Source organism: Protopterus annectens, chromosome 1.part1, assembly GCF_019279795.1.
Source record: "Protopterus annectens isolate FY-2018-M chromosome 1.part1, PAN1.0, whole genome shotgun sequence".
In the NCBI taxonomy this organism is placed as follows: domain Eukaryota; kingdom Metazoa; phylum Chordata; order Ceratodontiformes; family Protopteridae; genus Protopterus; species Protopterus annectens.
The window spans coordinates 1,083,860,856-1,083,885,316 of NC_056726.1; the positions used below are offsets into that span (position 1 = coordinate 1,083,860,856).

At 41.4% G+C, this 24,461-nt stretch overlaps 1 protein-coding gene across 1 annotated transcript in view; it reads left to right on the top strand.

Annotated features, from left to right (window-relative positions):
* LOC122815427 (extracellular calcium-sensing receptor-like) overlaps window positions 1-24,461 on the top strand; it is a 257,829-nt gene that overhangs the window by 27,555 nt on the left and 205,813 nt on the right. The window contains exon 4 of the mRNA XM_044087915.1: window positions 12,923-13,756. Coding sequence (XP_043943850.1) covers window positions 12,923-13,756 — 834 coding nt within the window. The remainder of the gene's footprint in view (window positions 1-12,922; window positions 13,757-24,461) is intronic.

Below are 24,461 nucleotides of genomic sequence, written 5' to 3' on the forward strand. Positions count from 1 at the left end.
TTTCAGTAAAGATTATAATCAAACATCATGAGACAATTATCACACTGTCTCAAGATACCCCCTCTCAATCAGGCTTATGAGAGAATTTGTATGGAAGTGCTGGTCCATCATTCTGACAGGAATGGCTTGGGGGCAGGGGGTGACTTTAACTGATTTGAGTTCAATATGTTTCGGGTAATGCACTAGCCTGACATGCACTCTGTACATAAGAATGAAACTAGGCTTTAATGCCAACAGGTAGACCACTTAAACTATAAAATGCAGTGTAACCATGTACTGGAGTTACTAATATAGGCTTAAAGACCTTAGCTAAAGCTGATACAGACAGTTAAAATGAATATAAAAACAGATCAAGAAAAGAAAAGTCATAACTTATCTTTCTGTATGAAATAGAACTATAACAATGAAATAGAACTACAACAATACAATAATGTTAAAGTGGAACCTTTTTAACTACTTCATAAGGCTGGAATAGACTGTCTTTTCTAATTAGCTCTGGCATGTATTCTTAAAAGAAAGACTACTGCAATACATGTATTCAGTAGATGCAGTACAATATAACCACTTATTTACTTAAAACTAAAACCCATTACCACGGTGGTGGTACTGCGGCAGCGTTGTCACCTCACAGTTAGATGCTGTCCGGTTTGATTCTCAGCTAGAGTGTCTTCTGCATGGAGACATGCGTGAATGGGCGTACCTTCATTGAAGGTTGTGCGTCAGGGCTGGTAGCTCGGCACGTAAACATCAACTACCAATCATTAGCGGACCGGAGTTCTGCTGTGGTGACCCCTAACCGAGAAAAGCCGAAAGAAACAACAACAACAACGTTTACTTAAAACTAAAACCACTCTGTACCCTGGCCACACCCTAGTATAACCCCACCCATTTCAGTTAGGTCAATACGTTGAGAAACCTCCTTATCTGAAATCACCATCTGTCACTGGCTTGTGCTGATCAGAGGGTACTGCTCTGTTTTATCTAAAAACTATCCTAAGAGGATAAGCAAATTTAAAAAAAAATGGGTTTGTTGTTGGGGGTATTAGCCAGACAGACGTGGAAGATGAAAACACGTAGTGAGAATCTTTTGACAGCACCTACAGGAGAGTTCTGTTCAAAGCAACTTCAAAATATATGTCTGAGAAGGCTTTGATTCAGGTAAGGCTAAGTCTATCAAGTCAGACTGGACCATACCCTGGATCATGATCATTGAGAACACAACAAAGAAACATGGTAAGATGGTGGTTGTTGTCTCTGGCAGTGGTAGGTTTATGATTAAGACAAAATAGTGATGGAAACATTAAGCCTAAAAATATGGCATTCCAGGAAATCCTTGTGAAGGACTCTCTTGATTCAGCAGACGGGTGCTGAGAGTTTCAAAAGGCAGGCCTGAGCAACAGTAGTTCCTGAAGTATAAGCTTTGGCATAGAAATAATGTAGAGCGATCACAGAAGGAGAAAGACAATGAGGGATCTCAAACAATGCTGTGGCAGGCATTTCAACTCTTCAGGCAATGCTAAATAAAGGAAGGACATGCTGTTAGTAACATGCATGGAGGCAAGAGGAACTTGTGGGATGCATGCATATGGCACTGTTACTAAAACCAAAGACATTGGACCTCTTCTTTATCATATTCCTATAGATATTCTGACAGGTTTGGATGTATTAAAACATGCCTCATATAATGCTGCAAAGAATTTATCTATCCCTTTATTGCATATTTGCAGTCTCTCTATTAATCAAAATATAATGCTCAACAAGTGGAAAACTGCATTAGTAAAACCCTTACCAAACTAGCTCAAATCTGCTAACTCATTTCATTTTACAGTCTTTAATTTACTAATTTTGTCAAAAATATTTCAAATGCTCATTGACATGTAACTTCCAGAATGCATTCAGCAGTGCCGTTTTCTATACTTAAAACATGTTTTTGAACAGGCCTAAGCACCATGATCACCCAGTCGACTATTTGACTAGATATTACGTAACACAGACAAAAGGAACCTAAAAAAGCACAGTATTTATAGATCATTTAAGAGTCTTTAATATTATTGACCACAGCGTCCTACTTTATGATATGCCTGAAGTGGGTAGTAGTCCCAAGGCCTCCACGTTTCCAAGACTTTCTTACTAATAGATTCTTCAAGACCAAGATTAGCTTCACGGTTTCCTCTGAATCTATTTTATCCAGTTGTCTCTGACAAACTTCCATGCCTACTACTCTATATTACTCAGTATTCATTAGTAAACTCCCAAATGACTGACCCCAACCTCTTCACTTAATATATGAAGATGACTGGTGATATTTAGGTCCTGCCCTTCAAATTCTGAAATGCTACCTCAGCTGGAAGATGATATTCACTTATTAACCAAATGAATTTTATAACAAAAAGCTCTTTAAAGTAACTAAGAAATATAATTTCAATCATATCAAAGACCTAGAATGGTCTCTAATACCTTAGAAATCAAACATCTTGACAGTGTCCCAATTGAAACAATATCCTTCCATCCATCTGTCCTTACAAGCTGCATCTGACTCTTATAAAAAACCTATAAACAGCTGCCACTATCCTTGGAGTTGACTGGACAAGTAAGAAGTTGAAGTAGACCATCAGGCGCAATAGGTAGAACACTCAACTTTAGTACAGAAGGTTGTGGTTTCTATTCCCATACAAGGTAGATTACTCACATTATTATGCAGTATAATGTGGGTGCTGCACTCCTGAATGTGTAGTCCTTTGGGTGAGATGTTAGACCACAGTCCCATTTGCTTGAGTTGGTGGTAGTTCAGGAAGATGTAAAAGAACCCACAGCACTAACATTTATCAAAAAGTTCAGGGGAAGTTCCCCAATGCCCTGAACAAATTTCCTGTAGCAGTATAAATACCATAGCAGGTCTCCCCTGAAAAAAAGACCACTAGCTTAATGTGACTAACCTGATTAACAAAGGATTAATCAGTCAATCAATCAATCAATCAATCAATCAATCAATCAATCAATCAATCAGGTGTTTCTTCCATGAAACCCATGCAATGCATGCATACCTATTGGTAATTTAGATTTACAAAAGTGACTGTCTTTGGGATGGGGAGAAAGTCCAAGTGAACACAGGGGAGACATACAGGTACAATACAGAAGTCTCCACAGTTAAAAGTCAAACCAGATAACCTCTTACTAAGGTGGCAGTGCTACACACTGTTAAAATAGCAATCTGTTTTAATATCTAGGCATGTGCCTTGACCTCAATCCAAAGTTTCAATTCAACATTGAAGAAATACAGGTAAAATGAACTGCCTGGACTTCTGGGCTCACAATACCTTACGTGATTAAGGGAATCTGGACTTCTGGGCTCACAATACCTTTTGTGATTAAGAGAACCTGGACTTCTGGGTTCACAATACTAAGGTGATTAAGGGAACCTGGACTTCTGGGCTCACAATACCCTATGTGATTAAGGGAACCTGGACTTCTGGGCTCAGAATATCTTATGTGATTAAGAAAATCTGGACTTCTGGGCTCACAATATCTTACATGATTAAGGGAACCTGGACTTCTGGACTCGCAATACCTTACGTGATTAAGGGAATCTCTTTGGCTCAGATTGAATGCAGCCATTCTTTACATCCAACAAAATATGTTGATTCATCAGTGACCCCTAGATGTGCAGACAACTGTCAAACAATCAGCAAAGCTAAGTGTATAATCATTAAGCAGAGATATGATAATCCACTAGGGTCACACACACACACACACACACACACACACACACACACACACACACACACACACACACACACACACACACACACACACACACACAAAACCTTCTCTACAGTAACTGCTAATCTCACCTCAAAAATCCCACCGACAGTGTTAGAAGACAGACTCATCCATTTCCAATTCCCCATAAGAAAACTGCAGAACACAAAGCACAGCTTCTTAATTGTACCACCAGCTCTCTGGGAATATCTTCCCACCCATTTAAATAACTTAACCTCTTACCCCAAATTCAGAATGTAGTGCAAAGCAAGTCCTCTCAACCCTGTGTAAGTGCTTCCCCTCAGGCTCAGGCCATATCACCTAACTGCTCCTCGGGCCACCCATGTTATCCCTATCACTTTAGTGACTCATATATGTCTGACATGACTCTTCAAGATTTCTCCTCCTGAGATTTATATTCTGCATCCTTTTTTCTCCCCGTCTTCCTTTTTTCTTCTTTTCTCTCTCTGTTTATCTTGTTCTCCACAACTGTTAACCTATCTGTGCACAGATACCCATATCAAAACATTATTTCCACCCACATTATTAATTAACGTGTATACAGTTCCACTATGAATCACTTTCTATATATAGATTTTGATTTATAAAGTCTCTGCATGTATTTAGCATTTGCCTGACTCTGTTGCATCTACCCAAGATTACATTTCATGATTTCTCTGATGTTCATCGTGCATACAGCTGCAGTCATAACAGATGGGTTCTCCTGCCGTCAGGCGGGTCCTCGGTCGGCCGAATTCCAAAGTCTTGGTCCGGCGTTGGTTGTCGTCGCTTCTTCCCTGACGTCAGTGTGACAGGGGTATAAAAGAACCAGCCAACGCCATTTTCTTCAGTCTTTCTTGCCGCGCGGTACCCAAAGCAGAAACAGTTCGCAAGTGCCGGTCGGCCAGCTCCTGAGATTACAAATATTTTGCAACCGAAGTCTTTTTGAAAGCTAAGTACCCCGTTGGGGAAACTTTTCTTGCCTCAGACCGATGTCAGACAAAGTTAATAATTGCATTTCATGTGGGAAGCAAATACCGCATAAGGATTTTCATTCCCTCTGCATTCCTTGCTTAGGCCCAGACCACGACATCTCGGCCTGTCGTTTTTGTGCTACATTCAACAGACGCACCATTAAGCGTCAGGCGGAGTTCGCCCAACACTATTTTGGCAAAAAATTTAATTACATTATGTCGTCGGATACTCCGACTCCAGTTTTGAGTAAAAGATGCAAAGATAAGGACCGACATACGAGGTCTGCGGCTTCTACCGACACCACGCCAAAGCCAACTACAGGTGGTCCAGTTCTCAGTGAGGCGCCTACGCAGCCCCTGACTACCGACGACACTTCATTGGCGGTGTCTACTGTACCCGAGGTCGCAGGCTCTTCGGCCCACACCCTGACTACCGATACCGAAGCCACTCTTGGCGGTGAAACTCAGAGTTTAGATAGGTCTGCTACCTCTCAAGGTGTCTTCAGGCCTTCCTCTTCTTTTTCCATCAAGGCTTTCACTAAGTCTAAAGCAGCCATGCATACTAAGAGAGAAGCTCCACAGGGTCCTTCCCAAGGCCCCATGCCTAAAAAGCAGATGCTCAAAATGGCTGAGGATTTGATTACTCTTATCAGGGGTTCTCAACCCCCCCCCCCGGACAAAAGGCCCAGACTGGAGGAAGAATCCCCCCTCCTCGGACCAGGCCTCCATTATTTCAGAGCATTCTGATGACCAGGAACATTCATACTCCCCTTTTGAGGATTCTGATGCAGAGGAGTCCATTCCCTCTGTCTCCCCCCCTGAGGATTACTCTTTTGGGGAAACCTTGCATACCTTGAGGGAACACTTCCACTGGGAAGGCCAAGAGTACTCAGACTCCAAGAAAAGGCTTAGGGATTTTCTCTTGCTCCCTCAGCACAGGCCTCTGGCTATACCTCCTGTCTTAGACATTCTAGATGATGTGTATTCGGAGGCCTGCCTTAACCCAGACTCTTTACTTCCAGCCCCAGTCAAGCCTGACAGGTATTACCGAGTTCCTGACTCACACCAATTCCTATACAAAAGCCATGTGGCTGACCCAGAAACTATCTCACAGGGCCCCAAGGGAATTAAGGCCTCCACTGCTAAAAATCCATTACCTTCAGAAAGAGATTCCAGAGCTTTAGAAAGGTGGGGGAAAAAGGTATACACCTCGGCCACCTTAACCATGAGGGCATTAAACTGCCAGTTTCATATGTTAAAGTACCAACAGTTTCTGTTATAACAGTTAAGAAGCAAAATGTCACAACCTGAACAACCAGACTTGAAGGAGTTGCAGGATTTGATGCATAGTGCAGAACAAGTGGGTAAACATACCTTGCAATGTGGTTTTGATGCTTTAGAGGCCTCATGTAAAGCTGCTGTTACAGGATCAGTCATACGTAGACATGCCTGGCTCAAAGAGCAAACCTTACCAGATCATGTTAAAGCTAAATTACTAGATGCCCCTCTGCAAAAAGATGTATTATTTGGTGTTAAAGCTGAGGAGGTATTAAAGAAAATGGAGGAAAAGGCTAAATCAATGCAAACAGTGTAAGATTTCCTACAGGTACAACCTCCACGTTTCAGTAGAAATTGGCCTTCCAAAAATTGGTCCTTTCCAGCCACGGACAGACCCCAAAGAGGTAGATACAGGCGCCCGAGGGGCAGAGGGCAATCTCAAGGATCGTTTAGAGGCAGACAATGGCAAGCTCCTACACAAAGAGGTGGTGAGGATAGTTTGCAGCCATTCAGAAAGCAAGCCCAATGACTTTCCCCTTTGCATGCCAAGCAAGGCTCAAATAGCAGCACCTTTAGGCAGAAAACTGGCATTATTTTTGAAAAATTGGCATATTGTCACAAAAGACAAATGGATCCTGGACATTACAAACAGAGGCTACAGATTCTATTTTCACACCCTTCCAAAAATGAGAGGCATGCCAAACCTGCCACACAATCAAAGGGCAGAGGCACAAAAACAAATTTCAGATCTCATGGACATGAAAGCTATTCAAGAGGTACCTACACAAGAACAAGGTCAAGGTTTTTAATCCAGACTATTCCTGGTACCAAGGAAGGGAAAAGATTGGAGACCTATTTTGGACCTATCCATCCTAAACACATTTTTACTCGTGCCAAAATTCAAGATGCTCACATTACAGCAGCTTCATCCCATGCTGGGCAAGGAGTCTTGGCTGGTAACATTGGACCTCAAGGAGGCATACCTGCATGTCCCAATCAGACAAGATTGCAGAAGATACCTCAGATTTCTTGCAGGTTCAACCCATTATCAATTCTCTGCATTGCCCTTTGGCTTATCTACTGCTCCTAGAATATTCACAAAATGCCTGGCATTAGTAATTGCCTACTGCAGACTTCAAGGGATACAAATATACCCATATTTGGACGACTGCCTGATCCAAGCGGACAGCAAGCACATACTTCTGAAACATCTGGCTTTTGTAATAATGTTGTTGAATTCTCTGGGATACACAGTCAACAAAAAGAAATCAAGGCTAATACCCTCTCAAACAATAATTTTCCTGGGTGCTAACTTGGACACAACACCCAGATGGCCTACCTCACGCCAGAGAAACAGGGGCAACTAACTCAATACTTTAGAAAACTAGCAAATTTCACTAGGCTAACTGCAAGGAAAATCCTGCAGGCTCTGGGATTCATGGCATCTTGCATCCTACTAATCCCATGTGCAAAGCTGCATATGAGGAAACTTCAATGGTACCTGAAAAACCTATGGTCTCAACACAGCCACAGTTTGGAAACAATAATACCACTGATTCCATGTCTTCAATAGAAATTTCTGTGGTGGGCTCAAGTATGCCAAAGAAACACAGGTCTCCCATTCTGCAAGCCTCAAGCAAATCAAGTCATCACAACAGATGCCTCGGACTACGCCTGGGGGGCGCACATGACAGATCGGTGCATTCAGGGCAAATGGTCCCAAAAAGAAAAGCACCTACACATCAATCAAAAGGAAATGCTAGCAGTAATAAATGCTATTATAGCTTTCAAAGACCTTCTGCATCCAGGTCAACTATTGATAAGGACAGACAACACCACAGTAATGTGGTACATAAACAAACAGGGAGGGACCCATTCGTACCCCCTATGCAGGCTGGCCATGTCTCTTTGGAACATGGCTCTGGAATTACAAATTGAACTTCAAGCACAGTACTTGCCAGGCAAGGAAAACACGCTGGCAGACAACCTAAGCAGAAATATGACAGATCCACACGAATGGAAGTTGCATCCTCAAGTTTTTACAGAGATAATTCAAGCATGGAGCAGGCCAGACATAGATCTCTTTGCCTCCCACAAAAATCACCAATTGGCAAAATTCTGCTCAAGGACTTTTCATCCAGAGGCCTGGAGAGTGGACGCACTCTCTTTCAGTTGGACAACAATGACAGTTTATGCCTTTCCACCTCTTCCTCTGCTGCCCAAAGTTCTATTAAAAACCAAAGCAGACAGACCAAAGATGATTCTCATTGCTCCAGACTGGCCAAGACAACACTGGTACCCACTCCTGAGGAGCCTGATGCATTCCCCACCATGGACCCTACCTCTAATGCCTCTTCTTCTGACTCAGCACAGCTTCAAAACTCTTCACAGTCAGCTGAAAACACTCAATCTGGCCGCATGGAAGATTCCTTAACTTCACAACAGACCCTATTCTCCAAGGAGGTGCAGGATGTCATTTTGGAGGCCAGAAGGCCTTCTACTAGAAAAGCTTACTCCGCAAAATGGAAACGGTTTTGTGCCTAGAATGAGAAAAAGGGCCAGAATCCTGGAATACTGAATTTACCTCAAATATTACAGTATCTAGCTGAGATGCTAAGCAGTGGACTTTCATTCTCCTCCATCAAAATCCATGCCTCAGCCATTTCTGCAGAATACAACACTGATCCTCCTTTATTCTCTCACCCTGTCTTAAGACAGTTCCTCAGAGGGGCTAAGAATATAAACCCCCCAAGGAAACAACAAGTACCTGCTTGGGACCTCAATTTCATTCTAGAAAAACTGACCTTGCCTCCTTTTGAGCCAGCTGCCTCAACAGAATTGCAGTATTTGTCCTGGAAAACAGCCTTCCTTCTGGCTATCACCTCAGCTCGCAGGGTATCGGAACTACAAGCCCTCATGACTGTGCAGTCTTTCATCATTTTCCATCAGGACAGAGTTTCCTTACGAACCAATCCGTTCTTTATGCCAAAGGTGGTATCCAGGGTAGCTTTGAATCAGGCTATCCACTTGCCTACCTTTTACCCTAATCCTCAAAACAAAGGGGAGAGACTACTACATTCCTTGGACAACCACAGACAGCTGCATTATTATTTGGACAGAACAAAGCCTTTCAGAAAATCAGAGCAACTCTTTGTGTCCTATGCTACAGGAGCTCAAGGGAAGCCAATTTCCAAACAGACAATCTCAAAATGGATAGCCCACTGCATACGCTTTTGTTACTCTTTTCATGGTAAAACTGTACCTACAGGCAGCAGATCTCACTCCACAAGGGCCACAGCTACCTCTGCAGCTTTCCTCAGAGGGGTTCCTACCAAAGATATTTTGGAAGCAGCCACTTGGAGTTCTGTGCATACCTTCTCCAAGCACTATCACCTACCATTATATTCCAAAACTAGAGCAGGCTTTGCCACTGCAGTCTTGCAGGGCATCCTGGCTCCTCCTAGTTCCACCTAGTGCCTACCACCCCTTTTTTAGCTTTGGGATTCTACCCATCTGTTATGACTGCAGCTGTATGCACGATGAACATAGTACAGTTTTGTACCTACCATAAATGTAGATGTTCGAGTGCTAATACAGCTGCAGTCCAGGTTTCCCTCCCTCCTTCCCCTCTTGGGACAGGCCTATTGGCTAACACCTCCTCATACAACCTGATTGGGGTATTCATTTATGGTGTATTTGCTTGCAACTACTGTTTTTTGATTATATTGCATTGCATTATTACATAAATTTATGTATTGCCTTCCTTCTGGGGGCACCTGACATCTGGGGCAAGAAAAACTGAAGAAGATGGCGTCGGCTGGTTCTTTTATACCCCTGTCACACTGATGTCAGGGAAGAAGTGACAACAACTGACGCCGGACCTAGACTTTGGAATTCGGCCGACCGAGGACCTGCCTGACGGCAGGAGAACCCATCTGTTATGACTGCAGCTGTATTAGCACTCGAACATCTACATTTATGGTAGGTACAAAACTGTACTTTTTTCTACATCTTGGAAGTGTATTCTGAGGCTGAGCATGAAATTGGTCTACTGTAATAACTGATCTACTCCAGTAAATAAATATAAATAAACAAAGAAACAAACAAGCATCCCAACAAATACACAAACAAATAAATTAATAAACAAATAAATAAATACACAAACTAGCAAAAAAAAAAAATGAACAAAGCAAACTATCACAATGGCTGAAAAATAAGATACTAATATTCATGCTTAAGAAAATCGAAATAGTAATATCTCATCTTAAGATGATTCCAGCGAGCCATTTTATCACCAAACACATGAAGAACAAATATGTAAAGTTAGCCACTTTAAACATCTTGCTGTTTGGCTGGCTATTTACTTATTTTAACCATCATATATAATAACTAGAATAAAAAAAAATCACAAATTTCCCTTCTGGGATTTGAAAATGTCTCACTCTGCCTTCCCTAAAGGTAAAGTAGCAAATGATAAATGTACTCTTTTAACTGAGTTATACAATTATCTCCAATTTACTGCATCGTTCTCCTAAAAACAGATCACATATTCAAACCACCGTAACAGAATTTATATGCTCATTAAATTAGATCCTTGATAACAGCATCAGTGAAATGTTTAATATGCCATGAAGCAATTAGTAAGCTCTTAACGAACACGACTTGCCCAAACTATCAAAAGTAGAATCTTAGTCATAATCTGTAAGTAAACATCTCCTCCCAGGAGACATATTCCTGAAAACAAATCTATCAAAGTCATTGCAACAGGATGACCACTAAATGAAGTCTGTTCTGCTAACCACTGCTTTCCTCTAATCCATCCTAGAACTTAGTAACTTAGTACTCCTTTTCTTCATTTTTTTATAGGAATCATAATTTAGTTAGGTCATGAGGCCACTCCCACATTGCTGATACCTGTGCTCATTATGTACTTCCTGTCAGACCACTCCCACGTTGCTGATACCTGTGCTCATTAGGTACTTCCTGTCTGACCACTCCCACATTGCTGATACCTGTGCTCATTATGTACTTCCTGTCAGACCACTCCCACATTGCTCATACCTGTGCTCATTATGTACTTCCTGTTAGACCTCTTCCACATTATTGATAGCTATGCTCAATATGTACTTCCTGTCAGACCACTCCCACATTGCTGATATCTGTGCTCATTATGTTCTTCCTGATGGTATAAGGGCAAAGCCAGGTCAGGCCAGGATTTAGACTGTGGGTGCCCATCTAAGCAGCAACATTATTCTCCAAGTGTATGATGGAATTGGCCTGTTTGGTGGCATACAGAGATATAGCCCTGACTATGGCCCAGCTGATCTGGGTTTGAATAGCAGCTGGTCTGAATGATAGAGCAGAAAGGAAGGGAAGAGATGGGTATGCCTGTCCTGGGTAGGACGGCACTTGTTGGTGGATATGTTCCCTAAGGGGAGCCATGGACTAAATGAGGGCATTTGCCTTTGGATGCAACCTAAACTTCGATCACCATGTGTTCACAGTGGGAAGAAAAGCCTTATATGTCACGCATCTCATAAGTAAGGGCATTGCATGCAAGACTAAGGATGTTATAACTCTTCTGTACTTGACCCTCATCAGACCACTGAGTATAATGGTCCCTTTTGCATATACCTTACAAGACACCCACAGCTGGAGAGGCCACAGAGGTTTCCTACCAAGAAAACTCAGGGCCTCCAAAACATGACCTACATGGAAAGATTGAAATCCCTGTCACTGTACTTTGTATCCTACAGGCTGCTGAGAGGCAGGCTGTGCCTGGACTGCAGAGCAGTCTCTGACCCTGCTCTAATGGAAATGCTTCACATCCACAAATCAAATGGGACAGGAATCACTTGCTCTAGAGATATCAACCTAGACTCTGACTCCCAATTCACATTAAGCAGAGCTCCTCAATGACCCTATTTAAGTGCAACCTAGACAATTAGATGGGAGACCATACATTCACCCCAGGGGTGGCACCTATGTCCCTCATGGACAGGGGTAATCGGTGCTGAACATAGACTTGCTATGCAAATAATGACCATCTAACCATGGTCAATTAGGGAACATGGGTATAACATGGCTAGGCTTGTAAAGACCCTAGGGCCATTAGCCTAGTAACCTCCAATGAAACTATAATGAATATTGGGGACAGAAAGAGAGTGGACAGGGTAATAAAAACAGACAGAAGCATAGATGAGTCAAGCCTCTGGGGTGCAATTAAGATCCATGACTGACCCCAGAAATGCCAGAGTAAGTTTGGGGGTAGGAGAGTTACTGGTAGACTCAGCATGGACATTTGTGGCCAGGCCAGTAAGATGAGGTCTGAGGGGACTAAAAAATGAAAAAAGAAGCATATGAGGGTATAAATCTTCTTTTCATTAATGTTCCACAAACAACTATAAATTCACCTCACAGTTTGCTCCAAATGTTGCTTTTTACATACGCCTCTGGTGACAAAACAGCTGTCTGTATCTCACCGCTCCTCTGTAAGTAGAACTGTAAAATGCTGAAGCTCAGTTCAGCACAAATTAATTTTTATAAGCTGTAATTTTCCATTGGTCATTTTTGTAAATATTTTAATATCTTATCGTTTTGTATATATCGATTACTAGCTACTCCAATAATGTACAGCTAATCTCATCTTTTTGTGCGTGTAAATATTTTTGTTTGCTTGTTTGATTCTTTACTGCCTAAATGTGTATCTATTTGTTCTTGCGGTGTATATCTGCAGTGTGTCCAACTTTAATATATTACCAATGTCAACAAACTTTAAATAAATAAGTAAATAAAAATAAATAAACACATCAATTCTGTTCCACATTCTTGCTTAAGAATGCCATGCATATATCTTTATATGAAGTATAATAAAAATCACTTATCAATTATTTTTTTTCTTATTTTCTCAGATCACCTATGCAGCTACCATTCCTATCCTTAGTGATAAACTGATATTCCCTTCATTTTTACGAACCAACCCAAACCAGGACTTTGAATGCTTTGGGTTTGCTCAATTAATGGTTCACTTTCATTGGAACTGGGTTGGGATCCTTTTTCAGGATAATAACTTTGGTCGGCTGGCTGGCTTGGCACTAAAGAAGGAAATGGCTAAAACTGGTGTCTGTATAGATTATGCAGAGACAATTCCAGTTCACTATTCAGAAAGCAGAACTCTACAAATTGTTGATATTGTCAAGAAATCTACAGCAAATGTAATCATGGTCTTTTCCAATCCGCCAAGCCTTGTTCCATTAATGGAGGAATTTTCAAGGCAGAATATTGTTGGAAAGGTCTGGGTTGCATGCCATTGCTGGTCTGAAGCTTTAAGTCTCTCTAGGAAGGATTTTTTTAACTCATTTATGGGGACTCTTGGGTTTGCTTTTCACAGTGGGTGGATTCCTGGATTCAAGGAATTCTTCTTTCATGCCAACCCTTCTACATTACCAGGAAATCAGTTCATTAAAGACTTCTGGCAAGAAGCATTTGTGTGCAAATGGGAGACCCCCATGATTGGTTCTACAGTATCACATGACAGAGATCCCTTGCCATGCTCAGGATCTGAGGCCTTGGGAGACCTTTCCTTTCTTTCATTTGACGAATTCAGTGTAAGAACTGCATACAATGCATATATTGCGGCATATGCTCTTGCACATTCACTGCAGAATTTCTATTCTTGCGAGCCTGGAAGTGGACCTTTTCATAATCAGACATGTGCTAGCTTTGACAAGATTCTCCCATGGCAGGTAGGGGGAAAATATGTAGCTGGAGATGTGTAAATGTTAAGAAAAGATGCAGCCTGTTTTACAGACACCTGTAAAACAGACATTAATTTGTATTGCATCTACTGATCCAGATTTAGCACATTTTTCTGCTAGTGCTGAAACATAGCCATGCTACCCTAACTTCCCACACTTAACATGATAACCACTACTTAGGATATGGACTCTTTCCTGCAGCACTGTACACTTGCACCTTATAAACTACTTTGAAGATAAAGGATACGTCACAGGAAGAAGCATGGGACTTCTGTCTACCTCAGGAAGATGTGCAGTCTTGACAGAAATATTTTCACATATCGAAGTGTAACGTATATGGCAAATGCTTACACATTAATCTATATTTTTAAATGTATTCACAGTTTGTAATTCAGATTTTTCAGACAGTATGATACTCTGATTCAAATTTATTATATATGAGCAGGTATCTGCAGAACTGTATGATGAGGACTACAAATTAGTGAGTAAATTTGTGTCATGCTGGACAGTGTGAGTGTGAATACAGAAAGGTAATATGTCTCCACAAAGGATTTGTAAGCAATAACCACTTCCCCCTTTCAGCCATGACCTGGCTTTGAGAGTCAAAACGTACAATGCCTACCACTTCCATGAGGTATAAACAGGATTGAGACATTTGTAAATAAACCATATTGTACATCGTATATAGACAAAATATATTGTTGCAATTTGCATTCTGTGGAGCTTTTCTCCTCGGGCCTCTGCTGGAAATGTGTTCTTGCTCAGCTGGATGTTCCTGGTAAGAAAATGTCAATAAATAAATAATATCGCATTGGGGTTGTTTCAACAATGGAAATTAGTAGCAGGCTACCTATAATTTTAAGGAAGGATACAAAAACAGGTGATATAGACTAAGTCCTTTTTTTAAGTAACTCTTACCCTGGACATGGAGCGCTAAAGGTATCAAAAGCATTTCACAGTACATAATCCAGCAATAAATAGCAATTAGTGCATCTTACATAAATAGGGGAATAGAGCAGTGCTGACAGGTAATGCTGCTACAACATTCTGCTCCAGCTCCAAATCCAGCAATAAACAGTGATCAGTGCATCTTACATAAACAGGGGACTAGAGTGGTACTGACAGGTCATGCTGCTACAACATTCTGGTCCAGCTCCAGCATCCGGTCAGCACCATTTGAGAATGTTCAGTAAAAGCCATTACAGTAGCTAAAGGTTATCAATAACCAGATGACCATCGATATCTCCTATAAATGGTTTTGATGCTTGATACGGACAGTATTGTTCAGAGTTAAAAACATAGGGAATTCTACTCCTACGTTTGTTCCTGATATGCTTGCTTGTCATTCAGGGTTATGCCAAAAACATGCATGCTTGTTATTACTCTTAAAATATTGTCTTGCAGTACAAGATCTGTGAGATGATAAAGAATGAGAGTGTTTCTGGGTAACCTTCAAAGTCATAGTGCTTGGAGGAAAACAGCTCTGTGCAACCTTCACAATCAGCAAAGGAATATGTAAATGTGCTAGGGAGATAAGGGACTGCATGCATCATGTAAATGCAGACGTGCTAACAGCTGCCAGAAGTAAAATTAAACACTCAGGTTCCATAGAACTAACCAGTGCAACTGGTCATTTATTACAGGGTTTCAAGAAGGACCAGTATTAACATCCTGGGTGCCCCCAGCAAATATTAAGTTGTGGTTCCCTGGACACTTCCAGTCTATGTATCATCCTGTCACTGCCATTCCTCTTAAGCAACCTCTCAGTTCATGGAGCAGAGCTTTTGCAGTACTATGTACAGACTGAATGACCTTAGACTGACCTGACAATGGAAAAAGTGAAAACATTACAGAATATATTCTATAATTCTGAGTGCTTAGAGATGTATTTCAGAGGGACTAACTTCAGCATGAGAAGAGCTGTTACATTCCCTTTCCTTTTATTATAACAGAAAGCACAGCAGAAGCATATGGTTTCTCTTTGTCTTAGGCAAACTCTGTAGCTGTGTTACTAAAATAAATTAAGGGAGGATATAGTTGTACGGACTATTAAAGATAATACTAAGAAAACAGCATAAATATGTTGGCCTAGGCCATAACGTATCCTAATGAAGTTTACTCAAGTAGCAAAGTTCACTAAGTACTTCTGTAAGATAACTCGCTGTGGTTGGGGGTATCCTGGGTCTTGGGTTCACTGGTGCCAAAAGCTGGCTATGGATTCAGGGAAGAGTTATCAAACTATTGTTAGTCATAATAAATAAAATGCTAGCATATGGACATGTCCATGACCTATGGCATTGAACTACAATGATACAGTTCATTAACAGGGGGTCACTAAATGTAGCAAGGCTGGGCGTCTTTGTGGTCAAGCTGTTTCATGCGAGATATCAATGGGCAGTAATCCAGACTCATATTTCTGGCTTGACTGCTGCAAACATGGATGGTGATGATAGACATATTGTTCCATTTAGAAAACAAAGATGGGATGTTTAGGAGTCTAGGATTTTTGTGGCACTCTTTGTCAAGCTGTACAGCTGGAGGCTACTGCAGGGGGACTAGATCGGGTGTCAGTACAAGGCTGAGGTTTGGAATAGCCTAGCCAAATCTGTCTCCAGTACAAATGTGTGTGCTCACACACAACACTTTATATAAATATACGTGTGTGTGTGTGTGTGAGTGTGTGCGTGTGTGTGTGTGTGTGTGTGTGTGTGTGTGTGTGTGTGTGTGTGTGTGTGTGTGTGTGTGTGTAGATTAGTCTTACACAGAAGTGCCAGTGTAAGATTATGATGGCAGCATGCCATGCATATTAATGAGGGTGTGCTGCCTCAACTCTAAAGCTTACACGGAGCGTGAACGAGTATAGGGGGCATGTCAGACTGCTGAGTAGTCCAAAAATCCATGCCCCTGCAATGAAGAAACACCGCAATTTCGAGTTACATGAGTGAGTCTGCTCACATGTGCACAATGTAACACTACACTCCCCCATATGTTAAACAACTGACAAAACTAAAAATAAAAATAATTTTTTTCTTCCGGTTTGCCCATTGCTTAGCTACAGTTAGCAGCTTAGACACCAGAAGAGGATAATATGAAAAATATATGCAAATTAAGCAAAATAGCGATAGAGTAGTGGTTAGAGCCTTCTCACAAAGAGGAGGCATTCCCGGTTCGAGTCCCACTACTGCACGTTCCATTTTCTGTGGGAAATTTGTATACAAAAATATTTCCTGACATTTTTTATGTATAAGTTTTGTAAAAAGCATTGAAATGTTAAACGTAGTAGTGAACAAATTATATATATGTGAAATGGTTATGCATTCTGAGGCATGAGTACCCTATTTTAAGAAATATAAAGTACTGCTAAGCACATTTTACCATTATTGAGCATATTTAAATACAATTGCGTGTAGCTGCACAGAACGCTAACCAGTGCAACCGCAACACATTTGTGTGTAGCTGCGCACCACGCTAACCAGTGCAATGTCAGTCAAAGTCGTGCAACATCGAGCAGTGTCAAGCAACATTGAGCAATGTTGGGCAAAGTCGGGCAAAGTTGAGCAAAGTCGGTTAAACACGCTCACACCTCCTTTACTGTACCTTAACCAGTCAGGTCTGCCCAGCAGGAAAATTTAAAACAGTGACAGGGCTTGAACTCAGGATACTGTGCACTATAGTCACAGCACTTAACCACTAAGCCATGACAGCATTTCACAAACATGCATTTTCAACAGACACATATCTATCAACGGAATTTTAAACATTGGCAACATCAGCTAAGCAGGCGTGTCTACAGCTGAATTTTTCCAAAACTGGCCAATCACAAATAAGTGCGGGAAATGAGGCATATTTAAGCTCCAGAGGTGGGAATACTTGCTATAACTGATTATAGCTTCCTTCTGCAGTCAGTATGGCTGGTGTTGGAGAAGGCACTCGATTTAGAGCGCAACACTGGGGCACATAGGAGTCCAAAGTAATGGTTTGGCTTCTTGTCCACAGTCATGAGGAAAGACTCCTGCAGGAACAGTACCAGGGTACCCAGTATAAAACGGAGGCCTGGAACAGTCTTGCCTGTGATCTCACCAGTGCCCCTGGTGTTCTTCAGACAGGTGAGCAGGTCAGGCACCATTATTCTGACCTGAAGCAACATAGGGAGAATCAACTGGACCAGTAGATCCAGGAATACTGTGCGATGCCTAATGCCCCAGTACTGAGTAAGTAACCATTGTATTAAGTAGTTAAGAATTGCTATGCTTGTCTATACTATGGATAGGTATGTCTCAATATCACTACATTTACTTCACAGCTGCAGGTGTCTAGGCTATGAACCAGCAAGCCCATGAAGATAGGCTGCAAAGGCTGCATCATGAGGCAGGTTGGTAATTATTCTGCATGCACTGTTATATAAAATAAATGAGAGAGCCTTCAAAAAGTCTTTTAACCCAATAAATAAAGGTGTAATAATCCTTTAATAAATGTATGATTCATGGAGTGCGTCTGTGTCATTTTCTTTGATATGTTGTTGTACTGTTGCATTCTACAAATAGTAGTGTTGTATTAATCAGTGGCAATCCACACTTGGGTAGGCCCATATAATGTGGATGAAGGGAGTGCCAGTATCTTGTATGCATATGTACAGCCCTCAACTGTTGGGTCATGGCCAGCATGTACAGGTTAATCTGGCACATGAGTAGCTTGGTATTGTGTTCCCCAGAAATGTCAGTGTGCTGCCAGAAATGTAGGGAGCTGTTAACATATAACTGATACTTTCACCTGAACATATCTGGATAATTATATGAAAGTAGATCTGTCAGTGTACCATCTTAGCACTAGTGTGTGTGAGCAACTCTCAAAATATGTTGCAGTAACATCTGCATCTTGGACAGTTTGTATATAAGATACAGCTCATATATATAATGATCTAGAAAAATCCAATTGCACAATAGAAGGACATTGGGTAGTGTAATAATACATGTAAGGGACATATAACTGCAGTTAATAGGAATGTAGTGAAAACTAGAAGGATATATAAGTTGTTAATTGAGCTATCTTTTCCCACCCTACTGTATGTGCATAAAATATTCAATTCCACACCTCAATCGGTATGTCTAATCTCAAAACATTTGTTGGGACATATGTCCTATTGGGTTATAAATATTTGCATTTATTTCTATGCATGTGTCCTGTTAAAATGCCACAATATTGGTGGCCTGTTGCCATCAATTCAACCTGCATGCTGTCCACTAATGTTCTATGTATGCATGCGTTATGCTTGCTTTTCAACTGTTGAAATTCTGGTGTGTTGGTTTAATGGGGATACTTCTGCATGCTGTTATAACTAATTGGGAATGCTGTTGACTGTTACTAACCCATATCTTTATTAAACTCTCCAAAACATAGTTCTTATGGGAAGGCCAGTCCCAGCGGACCCACCTGTCCCACCTCAGCTGGCCATGGCACCTGGCACCAGCAGATCTGGTGCCCAGCTAGGGACCTCCACCTCCATTGGTCCTGTGCCACCTTCAGGTGAAAGTGCTGCAGGGGATGGGGCTCGACCCACCATGCAAGCATGGGTGGAGGGGCACCTATCACCCTTTGAATGGTCCGAGCTGTGGTGCATAGAGAGATTGAACGTTCTGTTGCAGAACCTCTATGCCAGCTTGAGGCCCGAGTAGCGCAACTCCTGGGTCAGCCTGCCCCTCCTACACAGCCCCCAGCACAGCCACCCTCTGAGCTGTGAAGGTGCAGTGGTGACTTCTCATGGGTGGGGACCTCAGTCCCACTGTTTCCATCTGGGGGCTCATGGGCTTGCGATTTTCAAACAACCCTCCCCGTCAAAGATGTTCACCCACCACACGTGTCATATACCACCCCTGTATACATCTTGTTTGTCTTGTCTGTTTACCTCCCCAACCAACCTCCCCAAATATACCTACTTCCCCTACCACACGTTCCACTCTCACCTGAGAAAAAATAAAAAAGGGCAATCTGCTCCCAAAAAAAATTACACCCCATACATAGCTGCCCATTTTGCACACACGTCCACTGGACACATGAATGTTATTTAATTGGCATTACAACATACTTTGTTGTCCTCACCCCTTTCTCAGGGGTTGAAGGGTTCATATCTACCTCCAAATTTATTGCATACGCACAGCTGTTGCTGTTGAATAAATGGACAGCTATGGACCTTCCCTACACCCGTCCTGCACATCCCGAGCTATTTTCCCTACTGTCTTTCCCTCTTTGTGCCCCTTTTTCACCACTTTCCTATCTCCCCATTTTTCTTTTCTTTCAAAGAAATTAGCGTGGGGGTGAGCAGGAGTAAGCAACATCAAGCAGTAGTGAGTGGGTTTACCGTGGGTTTGAGCTTGTTTGCGCTTGGCTAAGCAATGCACAGCATTGTGCAAACCTGCTTAAAACTGCTTAAAAGTACCTTAGTCACTCTGTATGTGAGGGCCCTTGTTCTGCTCAGGAGCAAAATAAAACACCTCTGTCAGTCTTGAACCCTGGACCTTACACACACACACACACACACACTACACAACATGAAGTACCACTAAGCCACGGTAGATATACCTCAAGTTGGTGATGAAATAAATATATCATGCATCAGAATGAGTGAATGTAAAGGAAAATTAGGAATGCCATACCACACAACTTGTTCTGTGGATGTTGACCAACAGTTGTTGTGAGATTACATTACATGACTGTGATAAGAGAAGCAGCCATTCTAGCAGGAAATAATGTTACTCCATCACTTTACAACCCCACACAGTATCACAGCAGGACAAACACTGGCATATCTGTTTAGGGCAGAGGCCATACCTCCCAACTGTCACTAATTTTCAGGGATGCCCCTGACTTTGACACACATTTTAGCTCTGTCCCTCTGAATTCCTCCTAAAACTAGTGACTTTGGCCAGAAAGGTGGTGAATTACACAATGAATAATGACAATAATTAAGAGTTAGTCACTTCTTTTACTTCAGAAAAGGTGTATTAATTCATAAGCTCTGATTCTCTCAATGTTTCAACTTAATGGCACTAATATTTTAAAGGTGTCCCTGATTGTTCCTAAATTTTTCTTGACTTTTCACCGAGTCTGTTCAAATATGTACCCGATTGGTTGAGAGGTCTGGCAGAGGCAGAAACACAGAGGCATATTAGCCTTTCTGCTGTTACACACTGTGCAAATAGCTTTGGAAGGAGTTTCGGAAGTATACCCTTATGTAGGAATACAACACTGAAATACAAATGGATGTAGCCATGTACTGGTAGCAACCAACTGTAACAATGCCATTGCTCTATTGCTGAAAATACCTGTGTGGTGCACAGAAAAAAATAGGCTATTCTCTGGCTATCGTGGATAGGTTCACAGTTGGGAGTTACGCAGACAGACTTCTTGCCTTGATAAACTAACATGTACACAGCAACCCTGTAAGTCCAGCAAGAAAAAATCCACACAATACTACTTACACTCTCTGTACTTCTGCAACCCTACCCAAATGTAGAATATACCTGTGTGAGCAGGGTCTACCAAGGATGTAGGTAAGCATACTTACAGTACTGAAATGTGTCCAGTTTTTCTGAGCAGCTTGTGCTAATGTCAACACTTAAAAAGCACAAACTGTTTAGAACTGAGTAAATGAATATTCACAGTATAGCAGTTCACAAACAATTCTTGTGCCAAAGAATACATCTCTATAACTAGCTCTGTATGGCAGTTAATTGTAACAGTTGAAAAGAAAGTACATCTTTCCATGTATCTTGGGGTAGCATTTCGAGGGGTGAGTACATTTCTACACTGACAAGTGGGTACTGGAAGCAGCAACATTAGGTCTGAGTACAAAATGTAAATCTCTGGCTACACCCCTGGCTTCTGATATAAGAACTATACCAACCTTCTGTCTTAAACAATGATGTCCACACCAAACAAGGATGATCTCCATCTTGGAAAACTGAAAGGGCCACGCCTACATGAGTCAGCAATTTATAGTACTGGGTTGCTATGACAGTGATTACTGCAATTACTTCACAGCAGGCTGCATGCAATTAGCAAATAGTGGCCACTAATTGGTACAGAGGCCATCACATGCTCATGTGCAAATTCCTACAAAAGCAGGCTGCAATCTCTACCAACAAACTCAATCACTATTGCAGAGACTGACAGAGAGAGAGAGAGACAGAGAAAAGGAAAAAATAAAGATTACCAAATTATACAAAGAAAAGGAAAGGTATGTGACACATATGTATTTACTGGCATGTAGTAGGTGTTATTGAAGAATATTCTACATAATGTGAAACATTCATATGTGGCAGCAGCACTTCTTTATGCACAGATGTTCTGCTTAACTACTGCTTTGGACAATACTGTGTGCACCTGTGGGCAGTGGGACATGCCTGTGAAATGTGTAGCTCAGCATTAAATGTCAAAGATCTGATCCATGTTATCTGTGTTCTGTACAGTAGTGTGGCCAATGGTTGTTGGGGGGATTAGCACTGACATTATATAAACATGGGTGTGACAGAACAACACATGCATGATAGTCATATTAAAGTGTAGCTTAGCATTGGCAACTGCTGTAGCAGTCTAGTATGCTTATCTAGCATCTGTTGCCATATATACCCCCCCCAATGTTAGTCTGTGTTCATATGTGACACCTGTTTGTGTTGCAGCAAGGCCCAACAATTCAGCTGTGAAGTCTAGGGACTTACAACAGTGTGGACCATGTGTGTGTATGCCACACACATACAGAGAATATATCTGTGTCATATATATTCACATCTGTATATGTGCATAGAGCAGGGGACATATTGCAACTGTTTGCGAAGGGGAGAGATATATATGTTGGTGAAGGTTAGTATGCACATATTTGTATGTAGGTTTTAGTGTGAGACAAACAAGACAGCATACAGTGCTGGTATATGACATGTGGTGGTTAAACACTGCGGGTGGTTGGTTCAGTTTGCAATGTTGAAGCCAGTAAGGCCTGCTACAGCTACCTGGGCTGTGAGCACCTTCAATGCATTTATCCCAAGACTGTGCGATTTTATTACATTACTGTACACCTTACATCCTTTGTATAATTGATATTCTCACTATGAAAGGTGAAATGTATATGTGCCTACATATATATGTATATGTAGACAGATGGATGTGTATATGTGTATATATATATATATATATATATATATATATATATATATATATATATATATATATATATATATATATATATACACACACTCATACACACCTACATCTACTTGTTGCAATAGATTCTCTGTACTGTTGACTGACTGTGATGATCAATATGTTTGTGAATACGTCAAAGATATGTATCTGTGGGATAGCTTAGTGGGAAACTGTTTATGTTATGGTATTATGGGTCCTTGCTTTGATCCTAGCAAAAGCTGTGTATTCTGTTGCTAGGCAGAACAAGTGCTATTGCATACAGTGTAATTAAGTCCCTTGATTTTAACTAGGGTGTGTCATTGGAGGTTAAAGCACTACATCTATGATTATTAATTGGTGCTGATGTTGAATGCAAATCCTGTGTGTACTGTAGTACTACTTGAAGCTCTGGGCCTGTACAGCAAAGTATGGTGTATGTCCACATTGCTTGCATCCACTGTTTTGTGTGGTCCCTGTATTCATCACAGATTACATTTCTCAAGATTAAGGTTGTGTAAGTACTGACACACAGTACTGTATAGTACACACTGAAATCTTATCTGGGTTGTCATACCTTTGTGTCCTGTAATTTTGTCTGACGTGTCTGTGGGTATGTCTGTAACATGGCCTTTGACATATGTGTGGTAATACATATAACTGCGTATCTAGCAACATTCATAGTGTACTGCAGCAGTATGTGACCTATATTCCCAATTGTGCACATATTTTGGCCACGGGTTTGGCATTAACAAGTTGTGTGATATAATAGTAATACATTTACTGGACCTTACACTGATTGTGATGGATGATATATTTCTTTACACATCAGCTTGATTTATATCTGCTGTGGCTAGGTGGTGCATCGTGTTGCATACAGTGTGCCAGGTACTCTTGTATAGTCTTATATAGTGATTTTATTTTATTGCTGTGCAGAACATGGTTCATCAGATAGAGAGTGAGCAAAACACTTTCAAGCAGTTGTGGGGTGAACAGTGATAAGTGGCAGTTACAGTGTTTCACTCTCGGTTAGCTTATAGGATGCTATATATGGCAGTTCAGTGATATCTGTACTGTATAATGTTAAATGTGCCATATGACTTGCTCAGACATATTTTTGTATTTATGTCTTGCAGGGATCATGGCCCACCACAGGAACCTGAGTTACAGTAGTGCTGAAGATGATATCATTACTAGCAGTATGATTCAGCACTACCATCTCATGTTCTCACGAACCAGCCAGTACCAGCAGGAGCATACTGCAATGTGGCAAGATGCTGTCCACAGGGTCAATGAGGCAGGCCTGCATAACCAGACATGTGAGCAGGTATGCCACCACTGCAGTGATCTTCTCAAACATGTCTGTCAGCATGCCACTGATGTGCGTAGACAACAGCTTGCAACAGGAGGTGGTGTTAATATCCATCCCCCCAAACCAGATGGAGGAGCTGCTTATTAGCCTGGTGGCACCTGCCCAAAAACAACAGCAGCAGACATACACCATGATGGAGGTTGGAGCCAC